At 54.2% G+C, this 12,236-nt stretch overlaps 1 protein-coding gene across 2 annotated transcripts; it reads left to right on the top strand.

Annotated features, from left to right (window-relative positions):
• Positions 1–1,931: 1,931 nt before the first annotated feature.
• On the top strand, positions 1,932–8,671 carry LOC133352988 (N-myc proto-oncogene protein-like). 2 transcript variants are annotated; one of them, XM_061569047.1, is made up of 3 exons: positions 1,932–2,160; positions 4,416–5,146; positions 6,402–8,671. In XM_061569047.1, exons 2-3 carry the CDS (start codon positions 4,477–4,479, stop codon positions 7,016–7,018), a joined length of 1,287 nt encoding a protein of 428 aa, XP_061425031.1. In that variant the 5' UTR covers positions 1,932–2,160; positions 4,416–4,476; the 3' UTR covers positions 7,019–8,671. The 2 variants fall into 2 exon arrangements, with proteins under 2 accessions (XP_061425031.1, XP_061425030.1); XM_061569046.1 differs by having other exon boundaries at positions 6,336–8,671.
• Positions 8,672–12,236: the final 3,565 nt, after the last annotated feature.

Below are 12,236 nucleotides of genomic sequence, written 5' to 3'. Positions count from 1 at the left end.
CTCTGACTGTTGTCTGTGCTTATGCACCAATCAGCAGTTCAGAGTATTCGGCCTTCTTGGAGACAGTGGGCGCAGTGCTTGGCAGATTGACGACGACCGACTCCACAGTCTGACTGGGCGACTTCAATGCTCACGTGGGAATCGATGGAGATACCTGGAGAGGCTCGATTAAGAGGAATGCCCCCCCCCCCCCAATCTGAACCCAAATGGTGAGATGTTATTAGAATTCTGCGCATGTTTCTAAGTGTGGAAGGAAACATCGGGGGACCCGGAGAAAGATCCACGCGATCACGGGGAGAGAGACACCACAAACTCCAATTATACAGCAGCAGCAGGCGTCAGGGTCGCGATCGAACCTCGGACCTCCTGCATACCAGGCGAGGGAGTTAATTGCAGGACTGCACCTTTACCTTTGCCTAACGAGCCACGCCCACACCTCCACGAGGATTGTTCACTTGTAACAGGTTTTTACAGTTTTAAACTTGGAATAAAAAAAAAACGAATGCATCGCCATACTTATGCGTCTACATGGTTGCACATTGCTGTACTCGTTGGTAGACGTAGTGACACATTTGGCAACTTTGGAAGGTCAACCGAGCGCGACATCTAGCGACTCGTTTGCGTGCGTGGCGACTCCCCAACTTGGCACGCGAGCCCAGCAGCAGCAGCAGCGCGGCTGCTGCTGCTGCTGCGCCAGGCGGCTGCTGCTGCGCCAGGCGGCGGCGTGATGCCAGAATCTGGCGGAGCGATCCAATCTCCATGGCTTCGGGAAAGCAAAAAAACCCGAGCGGAACCGGGCGCGGACCATATTTGGGCATGGCCAATGAAACCTCCACAGATATTGCTCGTTTTGCTTTCGAGTAAGAGAAGGAGACTTGAATTTCCAGGACTGGGAAATTTGGTGGGTTGACCCCGCCTCCTCCCAAACCACCCCCTTACCCCCCCCCCATTGTGCCCCCACCGCGGCGGTATAGCCTGAACGATACTGATGCCCCCACCCGCGTGGTAAAGCCTGAACGAGACTGACGCCCTCACCGTGCTGGTTTAGCCTGAACGGGACTGACGCCCCCACCCGCGGCGCACATGCAATGGAAATCGGCGTATGTGCATGCGAATTGCTCGCAGCGCCCTCTACGCAAGGTGTGTTGAGATGCTAACGCGGCGAGAGAGCAGCAGCAGCAGCAGCGAGCCCCGTTCCGTGACGTCGCCGCGCAGGATGGAAATCAGCCGTGGGGGTGGGGGGTGTCGTTTAAATACATAATTACATTTAAACGCTTATTTAAATGAATAGGCTGCGTTGGCAGTCGTGCACAAGTGCACACGTTAAATTTTATTCTTTGGGTCTATCGGTAAATTCACGTAGATAAGTTCAAAGACAATAACAAAAAATAACAAATTTAAAATGTATTTAATACAACGTAACTAATTTTCACTATCTGCACGTGTGTTGAACTTCTTTCGCACTGGACCAAATTATCCACTTTAGGAGATAAACAGACAACATGATTCAGTGATTGTCCTCATTCTGTTGTTGCTGCGCACGGACCTCCCGCGTGTGAAGTCGCCGTGGAACTGACTAAACAGGATCACCCATCTAACCCATCTAATAAATTAAAACACAACTCAAGCATCAGTAAGCCATAGTTAATTCCTAACTGGGTGAAAGCATTTCCCAAAATCGATATACAGTATATATATAACATGTTATTATTTTAATCCAATTGGCAACAAGGGAGATTAACTTAAATCCCACTTACAATAACATGAATAATACAATTCCCGGCCACAATCGCTGCGCTGCTTTCTGCCCCAACCCCGCCCCTCCCTCCCTCCTCCTGCACCACGCGCGCGTGCGGGCGCTGATGAATATTTACGAGCGAAGGGGGGGGGGAGGGGCGCGCCTCCACACCCTGGTTAAATCCCGCACGCCGGACGCACGCGTCGCGCATTCACGCTCGACCACCACCAGCACCACTGTAGTCGACTCTGCATGCCCTCTGCATCTTTCTGTGATCTTGGCCTCAGCGCGACCCCGTGGAATCGGATCTGATCGCATTGGATCGGGCCAGCATTCTTCGAAAACCAAACTCGGAGCATCGTCAGCTTGCCGTGGGAGATTCTTTTTGGAGAATCCGTGGCTCGCTGCTGCTGCACTCGCCGGTAAGTGATGTCGCGGGCGACTCTATCGAGGGTTTGGCGTCTCCTTCTGAGCCGAGTGATTGTTAAACATACTTGACGCGCTGGCCACATGTCTGCAGTGGAAGCGGCAGGCTGTGTCCACGGTGAGAGTGGAAGCCCCGCAGTTTAAACGTTGGCCTCGCCTGCTGCCGGTGCGTCGGGGGACGGGGACCTCCCCCCCCCCCCCTCCCAGTCGCTCGCTGCCTCGTCGCGTCTCGTAACGCGTCCCGGACAGGAGTTGACGATGTGTGTCGGTCTGCGGGGTGGAGTGGTGGCGCAGTGGTTAGCGCATCGCGCTATGAGCTCGGACAGATGATCGATTCCCGGCCACGGTTAACATCACTGGCGAGCGATCGGTCCAAGGCCCCCCACCGCACCCACGGGCCTTCAACTACGCACTGACCAGCGTGGTGAAGTATGGTCAAAATATTAAATATTTAACATTTTTTACTTTATTACCAGATAAAGCTCACTCGGCGAAATCGCTCTTTTTCAGCAGCGACATGGCCACATGATAGCTCAACGATGTGGCTTGTCATGTGGAAATGTAGCAGCCACATACTCTAAAGCATGCTCATTCTAAATGTGGAGAGAAAAAAGCGGAGGATCCGGAGAGAAAAAATCCACGCGACCACGGGCAGAGAGATATTTGTCTTTTGTAAATGTGACGCACTTTTACTGTTTGGCCGTGTCGGGTGGTGGAGGGTTACGGCACATTTATAGAAAACGCGATCTAACCCAAAAACCTTTTATTATTAATAATATTGTTCGCGAAAGCCTACTAAGTGTTTAAACAGGCGAGGTAGTTGACATTTCGCCTCCGTAACGCCCGAGAGTGGCCAACACGGGGTGGGAAAGACTTAACTATTCATCCAGCAGTGGATTGATGAAGGCTGCAAATTATTAGTGGGTGGTTGCTGCTATTACGGCGCGTTTGAAAATAACGTGTTGTCAAACTGTAAATACACGGAACGCGTCCTAGAGTACGTCCTCTAAGGAGATGGAGCAATGATATTGGATCTCGTGTAGGTGCTGGGTGGGTTATCGCAGGGCCGTGAGAGGTGGCTGTTTGCACGCATGCTGTATAGTTACGTAACATCAACCGTGAGTTATCAACGTGTGGCTCGAGGCATGCTGCGGAATGTTGCACGTCCTATATATCTCGCGGCCTCGCAAGGCAACGATCCATCTTGCTCCTGCGCACGCGCGGATTTCGTCGCTCCATCTCCGCGGTCGCCGAGCGGTTGGCTCCGTTCGCTGCCACCCCGCGCTTGGTCTTGACCACGGGGTGGGGGGGGGGGCATCTTGCCCCAAACACGCTCCACTTGTTCTCACAATACGACGCCTCGAACTTGCAGAATATGACACCAAACCATATAGGAAAATTACATTCCAGTGCATTACTTTGTGTAATTCTAGATGTATACATCGAAGCGTACCCTCGTCGTGACGAATGAGAGCAATCTCTGCCAAAGCCGCCGGCATGCGTTATTCGGTGGCAACGCGTGGCGATGTTGTCCACCAAGCGCCCACTTTTCTCGGCGTGCAAGTACATTGGGAGTAGAAACACCGGCTAGCGGGTGACACTTTAAATCCGGCGACCAGGAGGGATCTTGTGCAATTTAAAGTCTCCGGTGAACTCGAATCTACCACCGCCCAGGGGCGCTGGGCGCGATGGAGCAGGCACTGATTGCGTGACGAGCCCCGAATGCGGCGGCGGGGCCTCGGTCACCCTTTGCGCTACTTGGCCCTGCGCCCAGAGGCCTCCAGCGCCACCTCCTGGAGCGTCTCTCCTCCACTCGCTTCTACAGAACTGGGCAGCGCTCCCTTCACGGACCGTTCGCTTCATTAAATATCAGTCGGGATGAGAGGTTTGAGACATTTTTGAGTTGATAATAGTTGGAGACTGCACCAATCTACTACGGGTGCCTGATACAAGTTGTAGGCATTTATTTAAGAGCTTTTGTTTCACTCTTGTAAAACGTAAACATTTCTTGTATGCATTATTAATTCACGAGTCATCTGGGTGGTCAAAATCTTGTTTAAATTAAGGGTGTGGGATTTAAAAATGAAAAGTAATTCGCTTAAAAAAAGTCGAGAGAAATTTCGTCTGTATGCTGTCTATGGAATATCCCCTTTATTCAATGCTTCAAAGATGCACTTTCACTTGGCTCTCAAGTTCCGCATTGCGTTCATCCCTAACGTACCTGTCGTTTCTTTCACGACCGTCGTTGCAGCTCCGCATCTGTCGCCACCCCCGGGCCCTGAATCCTCGCCCCGCACGGATTTTCTGCCGCCATGGGCTCGGAGCACGTCAGCGCTCTGGACCGTGCGCTGGAGGTCCAGAAGCTCCTCAACTGCGACGGCGTGGAGCAGGAGGACTGCAGCCTGTATCCCTTCATGGAGCCCAACGACACCATCGACACGTGGAAGCGGTTCGAGCTGCTGCCCACGCCGCCGCTCTCGCCGGGCTGCACCGACTTTGAGCACGAGCTCGGCTTCCTGTCCACGGACGGCTGGGACCCGGGCTCCGACCTGCTGCCCGGCTCCGACACGCTGGAGCTCGTCTCCGAGTTCCTGAGGGAGCAGGAGGAGCAGGAGAGCGCCGAGGACTTCATCAACGACCTGCTCGCGGAAGGGTCCACCGTGGTGCCGGGCCTGCGGCAGGACTGCATGTGGAGCGCGTTCGACGCCAGGGAGCAGGTGGAGAGGGCGGCGGCCGCGGCCGTCGAACAGCGGCGGCGGTCGGAGGCGACGCGGCCTCCCGGCCCGATGCGCGAGGAGCCCGCCGTCCCGCCGCCCGACGCCGGCCTGGCCGCGCCGGCGACTCCGGCCACGCCGACGACGCCGAGCGGCTCCGAGCCGTGCTTCCCCGAGCCGCTGAGCCCCCGCGTGATAGAGCCGTCGACGCCGTCGAGGTTCAGCCCCTGCCCAAGCCAGACGGAGACGGAACCTCCCACGGACTCGGGTGAGCGTCGACGGGGTGCGCGCGCGGGTTGCCTGAACGATGCGGTGGCGGCGCCAAAGTTGGTGGCTGCGTAGAGTACACGGAGTCTGCGGTAACGCAGAAATGTTTAAAAGATAACAAGTTCCAGCCATTCCCAATCTAGCGATAATTAAGGTGGTGTCGGTCGTAATGTTACTTTCACCCCACGGTGGCCAGTGTGGGTTGCTAAAGCGGGGGGAGGATGGGTAAGGCAGGGACAGATCGGGTATCACTCATCACCGATGTTAGTGCAGTGGATTAACCGCTCAAATTAACGTGGATGTTGTTGTGGTAGAAGCGGCAATGCTCTGCGGTCAGAGACTTTGCCCAACAGTTTTGTTATTAACTGGCTCCCGTTATCCACTCGACTATTATCTCGGCAATACCAAACCGGCTGAAATAATTCCTTTGAAGTTGGCTTTGGAGGTTTGCCGTCCCTTGAGCCCCCCCCCCCCCCCCCCCCCCGGCGCGGTGAAAACGTAAACTGCTGCCGTCGTTAATTCTGCCGCCGCGGTGGAGGACAAAAGCGCGCAGCAGCCCTTTTACCTAGGGTCGCCGCCACGCGTTGAGGTCACGCGCAGTGCAGCGCTTTATGCCAGCCCTGCGGCAGATTAAATGTGGTGCGCGTTCGAGACTGGATGGCAGCCAGAGGGCCCGGCGGGGAGCGGGGTGCGCCGAGGGTTCAGCGGCTTGCTCGCCGTCCTCTCGCGGACGTCACGGACTCGGCAATTCTTAGAAAGCAAGGCCTGGCACGGCTTGGTGGGGCAAACAAGGGCATTGGTTTTGGATGTGCCGAGTGGATCTCCTGGCTGCTGTTGAATCTCGAATAAACACTAAAGATGAATGTTGGAAAATAATATTTCCATGAGATATTTAGAGATTCTAACTAGTGTGAGGTGCCTGGGGTAATCTGCCAGCATTGGAGTCTTTTTAAAAGTTGGGCCAAATACCGTGCAACATTGTTTACAGCTAAAATTGTACCGTTAGAAATCACAATTCTCAGCTTGCGAATGGTGTAAAAAAATTCCATTAAATTAACGTAGATTTTTCCATTCTGGATTATAAATGTTGCCGCTGCACTTGCCAGACGCGAGCTGGGGCGCCAGCTACACGAACGCTTGCGTCACGAGGCTCTATAACCGTTTTGGCGGCGACCTTTTTACACGCGCAGGACAGGCCGCTTTACCGCCACGCATGATCGCGCGCCGGCCTCAACCTCCCTCTCTCCGTGGCGCAGAGGAAGAGATCGACGTGGTGACGGTCGACAAGAAGCAGCCCGCGCCGTCGAGACGGCGCGCGCCGTGCGGCGTCGCCGTCAACACCAACACGGCCGGCACGCGGCCGCCCCGCCGCGAGCCGTGGGGCGCCGTGCGGCACGGCTGCCACATCCCCATCCACCAGCAGCACAACTACGCCGCGCCCAGCCCGCCGAGCCCTCCGCCGGTCAAGCGACCCCGCTGGGGGGCCTCGGCGACGGCCGCCGCGTCGCGGTTCGTGGCGAAGCCCCGGCCGTCGGCGGAGCGGTGGGGCAGCCGAGGGCCGAGCAGCGCCAGCAGCAGCAGCAGCAGCGGCGGCTCCGACACGGAGGAGAGCGAGCGGCGGCGCACGCACAACATCCTGGAGCGGCAGCGGCGCGACGGCCTGCGCTCGAGCTTCGTCACGCTGCGGGACTCCGTGCCCGAGCTGCGCGCCAACGAGCGCGCCGCCAAGGTGCTCATCCTGCGCAAGGCGGCCGAGCTGGCGCGCTCGCTCGGCACGGACGAGCGGCGGCTGGAGGTGGAGAAGTGCCGGCAGGAGGCGAGGCGGAGGCACCTGCTCTCTACGCTCGACAAGTTGAAGAAGCTCTCCTCGTGATCGTGGCGCACGGACGGTCGGACAGATGAATGGGATGAACTCTGCAAAAAAATCCTCAATTCTGCGACGCCTTGAGGCGCGCGTGCATTTTAATTTACTTGACCTAAGGTGACTATTTGCAGGGTGTGTGTACCGCTGTGAGTTTCAATGAGGCCGAGTTTATTTTTTTATAATGTATCCTGCACTTTCTGTTGGAAGCTGCTGCTGCACACTGATTTCATGCAGGATACATTTTCGTCGGCAGCCGTCGAGGTTGCCTGACATTACATTTTTCACCGGTCAAGAGAAGAGGGCGCCCACCCAGTCGGGCATGCGCACACTGCTACGGCGCCGTCGTAACCCCGGCAGGCTGCCCTGCGCACGCTGAGCGCCGTGCCCTCACCTCCGGCAAACCAAATCCGGTACAGATGCCCTGCTCGCCGTTGTTTTTTTACCTCTGCACAACTGTCACTTTACACTTATTTTTTTAAAATAAACGACAATCATCGGTTTCCTCCTCACTACCCCGCGGCGCAGCCAGCGCAGTGGACCATCAGGGACTGTTACTGCCTCGACCCGGCCGGGCCGCCAACCCCGGACGGGAAAATCAACCCACAATTTTACATTTCCGGTTGCTTTTTTTTCACACATTGTTAGGGGTATTTAAAAATGCTTTGTATATTTAAAACAATGTACCAAATGTTGTATGCTCCCTGTATACTTCATTTGTTTTTATATATAAGAAAAACCTGAGAAATGTACCATTTTTATAGTTCACAAGTTAAGAAAGATTTTTTTTCTTTAGAAAACAGCTTTTTTTTTTAAATGACGGGCTGCAGTTTTTGATGAATGAACCCCACCCCCCCCCCCCCCCCCCCGAAGTGAGGTATGTGGCGTCGCATTGGGCCTGTCTCGTGTGTGCCATGTACACAGCGTATCAATCGCCACTGCCACACGGACACTGCCATGTACATTTTACAGTGGAACACAACAATAATACATTTGCTCAAATCCAAAGGCAACCCGAGAGGAGACGAGCGATGCTCAAATCCACTAAACACCACCGTGCTGCTTTGACCCCCCCCCCCCCCCCCATGACCCCCGAGAGGCTGGGCTAAATAGGGGCAATCGGCCCCGAAGCCTCGCGCACAAGGGGGCCTCGCAACGCGGTGTCCTACCCCAGGTTTATGGGAACCCCTGGGCGGCCTTGCTTCGATCGCCAGCTGCTGTGGCAACCGCACATTGCTTTCTCATGAGATCAGCTGCTGCTCCTCCCTTTGAGGTGGCCTGTGCACGCCGTGGTGGAACGAGAGGGCGCAGAGAGAGAGAGAGCCGAGGGAGCTCGTTGATGGCTTGTTGGCACCTTGACCCAACTGCAGGGGAACACTAACTGCTTGTGTGAAGGTCACTCGTCCGCAAAACAAAAGTGAGCTGAATAATCGGCGGGCGCGTTGTTAAGACGCGTGGCTTCGTGCGAATACTCAGGGCCAATACTATAGATGCAAGGGCTTATTTTAAGAACATATTATTTTATTAAGAACGTATTATGTTTGCAGTTTTATTTGAATAAACATTCAAATCGTCGTTAGATGAATTTGAGCAAACGCACAGTTTTAGCTGTCTGTTCATTCACAATTTGCTTCAATAATAAAAGTATTTTTTCTTGTGGCGTGATGACCGTGCCCCGTGTCGGTTTGCAGTTTGAGAGCGAAACGCGGAAACTGCACGGTCATTTCCGTTTACACGCAGCCACGTCCTTCCCGCCTCATTCCCTTTTTAAGTTCAGCGTTGAAAGGATCCGCATACTCGTCGCACACTACAGTATTTGTGCCCAAGTCGTACAACGCGGAGATCGCGTGGCACGCAAGGCTTGACGGGAGTCCTGCTGCGTGAGCAGCACGGCTTCGTGAGCCGTGACGTCGACGGCTCCAGGTCGGGCCACGTTTCGGTTGGTTTTTATTTTTTCAATAATTCATGCACAATGAGCCCCTTGTTGAGATAAGAATCACAGTTCTTATTTCGTGTGGTCCATAAGAGGAACCACTAAAGATTCAGATGTCGGTGATGTCCACTCCATCACAGGCTTGACAGGCGCTAATCGAAGCGTGCATGTGTTTGGAAAAGACTGTCCCATGCGCCACCTTTATCATTCCTCCCCCGGCAGCACGTGTGGTGTTGCGAGACCGAGGAATCCTCTGGGTAGAGAGGGCTGGTGTGGACCCCATGGCCAGAACACCACATCCAGTCGACCTCTCAATACGGCTGTGGCTACTCATTGTATGACACTCAAGTCGAGAAGCGACCCGGGAAATATCCAGTGAGCGCTTTAGCACCGGAGGGCGTACACGGCGACACTTGTTACCACCACTGCTTCTTCACGGAGCCGGCTGATCGCGAGTCCTATGTGGACCGGTCCTTTACGTCGACTTGGCCTTGAATGATTACCTGGTGCAGTCTGCAAAACCATGAGCACCACTGAGACGAAAGTGACGGTCGCTGTTAACACCACCCCCTCTTGCGCTCGCCCCCAACGTTCAATCAAATGAATGCCACACGAGGGGGGGGGGGTGTCTCTTGGCGGCCACACAGACTTTTAAACAACTTTTATTGCCGCCAGCAGCAACAGCACTGGAGGCGATTTCGATATAAAATACACAGCCACCAGCAAACAAACAAACAAACGCTATAAATCCACGCGCTATGGCGCTAAATGCACCGCGCACAACACGAAATAAAAGTCACGTGGTGGTGGTTATCGCGCATGCCACGGTGACGAGCGAGCGCTTCAGAAGGTGAACACGAGGGTGCCGTGCACGCTGGTACAGAGGGCGCCCACACAGAGGGAGGGAGACGACGCGAGTTCTCATTATTCAAGTGGTTAACGAGTGGTGCCACATGCCTGGGATGCACTTCCGTTGTCAAACCGTGCCACCCACCGTTTTCTGATAACAGGTGGGGCTCTTTTTTTTATTCTCCTCCTGTGGTGTGCGCCTGCTGAAGCTTGCACCGCTGTGAGCGTCAGCCCGAGGTGGCCTCCAATGGGAGAGACCAAACACACCGGCAGCGGCACCGCAGTGAAGGCGTCGTGCATTCTTTTTGTTATTTCTTACACACCCGTTCACTCGTGTGCCATGTGTGCTGTGCCAAGACGTGGGGGGGGGGGGGGGGATGGCTCATGACTGAGGAGGAGCGTTGTGCCCCAATGGTTCGTGTTCTGCTTCCCTTGTTTGCTGTTTCACATCGGTCATTACTGAAAGTTAAATAACTGCACTCCCTCCCACATTGCGAAACTGCACGTCTACCGTGCACACCAAACGTTGCCGTTTGTCTACATTCAGCGAATTATTGGTCTTATTATTTTACGACATTACTTTTGGACATCCCGTGCACTTTGTCTGCAACAGCGCAGAAAATTTGATCCTTCTGGATGAGCGACAGCCACAAAGCCCTCCCAGCGGCCCGCTGCTGCCACTGCCGCCCCCCTCGCTCCCGCACACACACAAAGCGAATCGTCGCTCCATCTCCGCGGTCGCCGAACGCCCGGACGCTTTCCGCCTCCACGTGTCGTCCACGAGGTCACTGATTCTTCACCTTTACTGTAGCCTGCACCCCCTTTGGTTCCCAATCGTAAAAAAAAGTATAATATTAATTTGTATTTTCCATTATTTACTTTCTAAAGAAATTTGGCATGTCTCGCACCCCGCAAAAGGACATCTCGCAGGCGTGCCCGCATCCCAGGTGAAGAACAAGCACAGCACTTGAGACATCGTCCCCAAGCCCATTTCCTTTTCACGAAGCGATGTACTAATTTCAACGATTGCCGCGATCGTCACTCCAACATTGAACTCCAAACGTGAACCACTGCGCCCGCCCGAACCGCGCGCGGCATAGCCGAGTTTTGGGAAAGATCTGCATTGCGTAATCGTTCAAAACGGGAACTGCGCGAGCAAGCTTGAACAGAGACTTGCCTTTATTAAAACAACCCAAACAATCATCGCCGTATTTCCCGCCCGAACGCTGCGGTTTCTTGAGCTGCGTGGCGGCGCCTTGGCCGAGGGTGTCGTCCACGCGTGGGACGCCGCGCGTCGCTCGGCAGGGACGCGCGGCCCCTTGAGCCGTCGGCTCCCAAAGTTCCCTCTCGGGGTACCCGCCCCACGGTGGCGAGGCGGCCCGGCGCTGTGGAGGCCACGGCTCTGGTGGATCGCCGCACCGACGCTGCGTGGACTTTCGGGACGCTTGCCAGCAGAAGGCGGTACAGCAAACGTCAAGTCCGTCTGGTCCATCTCAATGAGCGAGTGTTGCCCCATTGGCACGTGTGGCTATTCTCCGGGCGCTCCGTTTCCACCCGCATGTAAAGACTCATTAATCGGCCAAGAACAGCTTTATATGTCGAGGACCGCAGAGCTTTGGCGGGAAATTGGTGCTCGCTCACAACATGGCCGCTTCCTTTCCCACTTTGCAGTTGTCCCTCTGCGAGAGCGAGCGAACACTGCGCGCCACGGTACACGTTCACATGATGGCTCACAATTATTTTCTTGAAACGTTATTTCTCTAGATGACAAACGGTGGTCACCGTCGTCGCCTTTTCTGAGAAAATGCGAGTTAAAAAGGGTACCGCAGCACTGCGCACTTGGGAGAGAGAAACATCGGTTTCGAAATTTTTTATGTGAAATTAAACATCTCCAGCACATGCCAAGAAAGAGGAAGCGCGCCTATAATACAGCGAATATTTCTGCCCATGGTGAACACTACTCATGGTGAACACTGCTCATGGTGAACACTGTCCGTGGTGAACACTGTGAACACTACCCATGGTGAACCCTGTCCGTGGTGAACACTGCCCGTGGTCGGCATCTCACTGCTCACTGTGAAAGCTGCGGGAGGAGTTGTCTTCATTTCTTGACAAGTCACCGACAGCACAAATGTCGCACAGTTCGAGGAGAAAAACAAACAAAACGACGATTCTGTGAATGTAACCTGCAGCACAGACACACGTGGGAAACCCCACACCTCATCATGTGCAGAGTTGACCTTTGCTTTAATTTCCATGTACGTATTTGAAATCTGTAATCCATGTATATTTAACGACACGTCTTTATAAGCACACATACATGTGTTTTTATCTTCACGCGTGCAAACATTTTTAATCACATTCATATCTAACGGAAAAAAAATGTATTTATTCACAGACTAAAACCTCGCATTTTACACTGACTTCCAATAAATGTTTATTTTTTGT

The sequence above is a fragment of the Lethenteron reissneri genome, chromosome 42 (assembly GCF_015708825.2).
Source record: "Lethenteron reissneri isolate LAM-NWPU_2019-01 chromosome 42, ASM1570882v1, whole genome shotgun sequence".
Classification (NCBI taxonomy): Eukaryota; Metazoa; Chordata; class Hyperoartia; order Petromyzontiformes; family Petromyzontidae; genus Lethenteron; species Lethenteron reissneri.
Note: the sequence above shows the minus strand (reverse complement) of the source record. Positions and strands in the feature narration are given on the sequence as shown.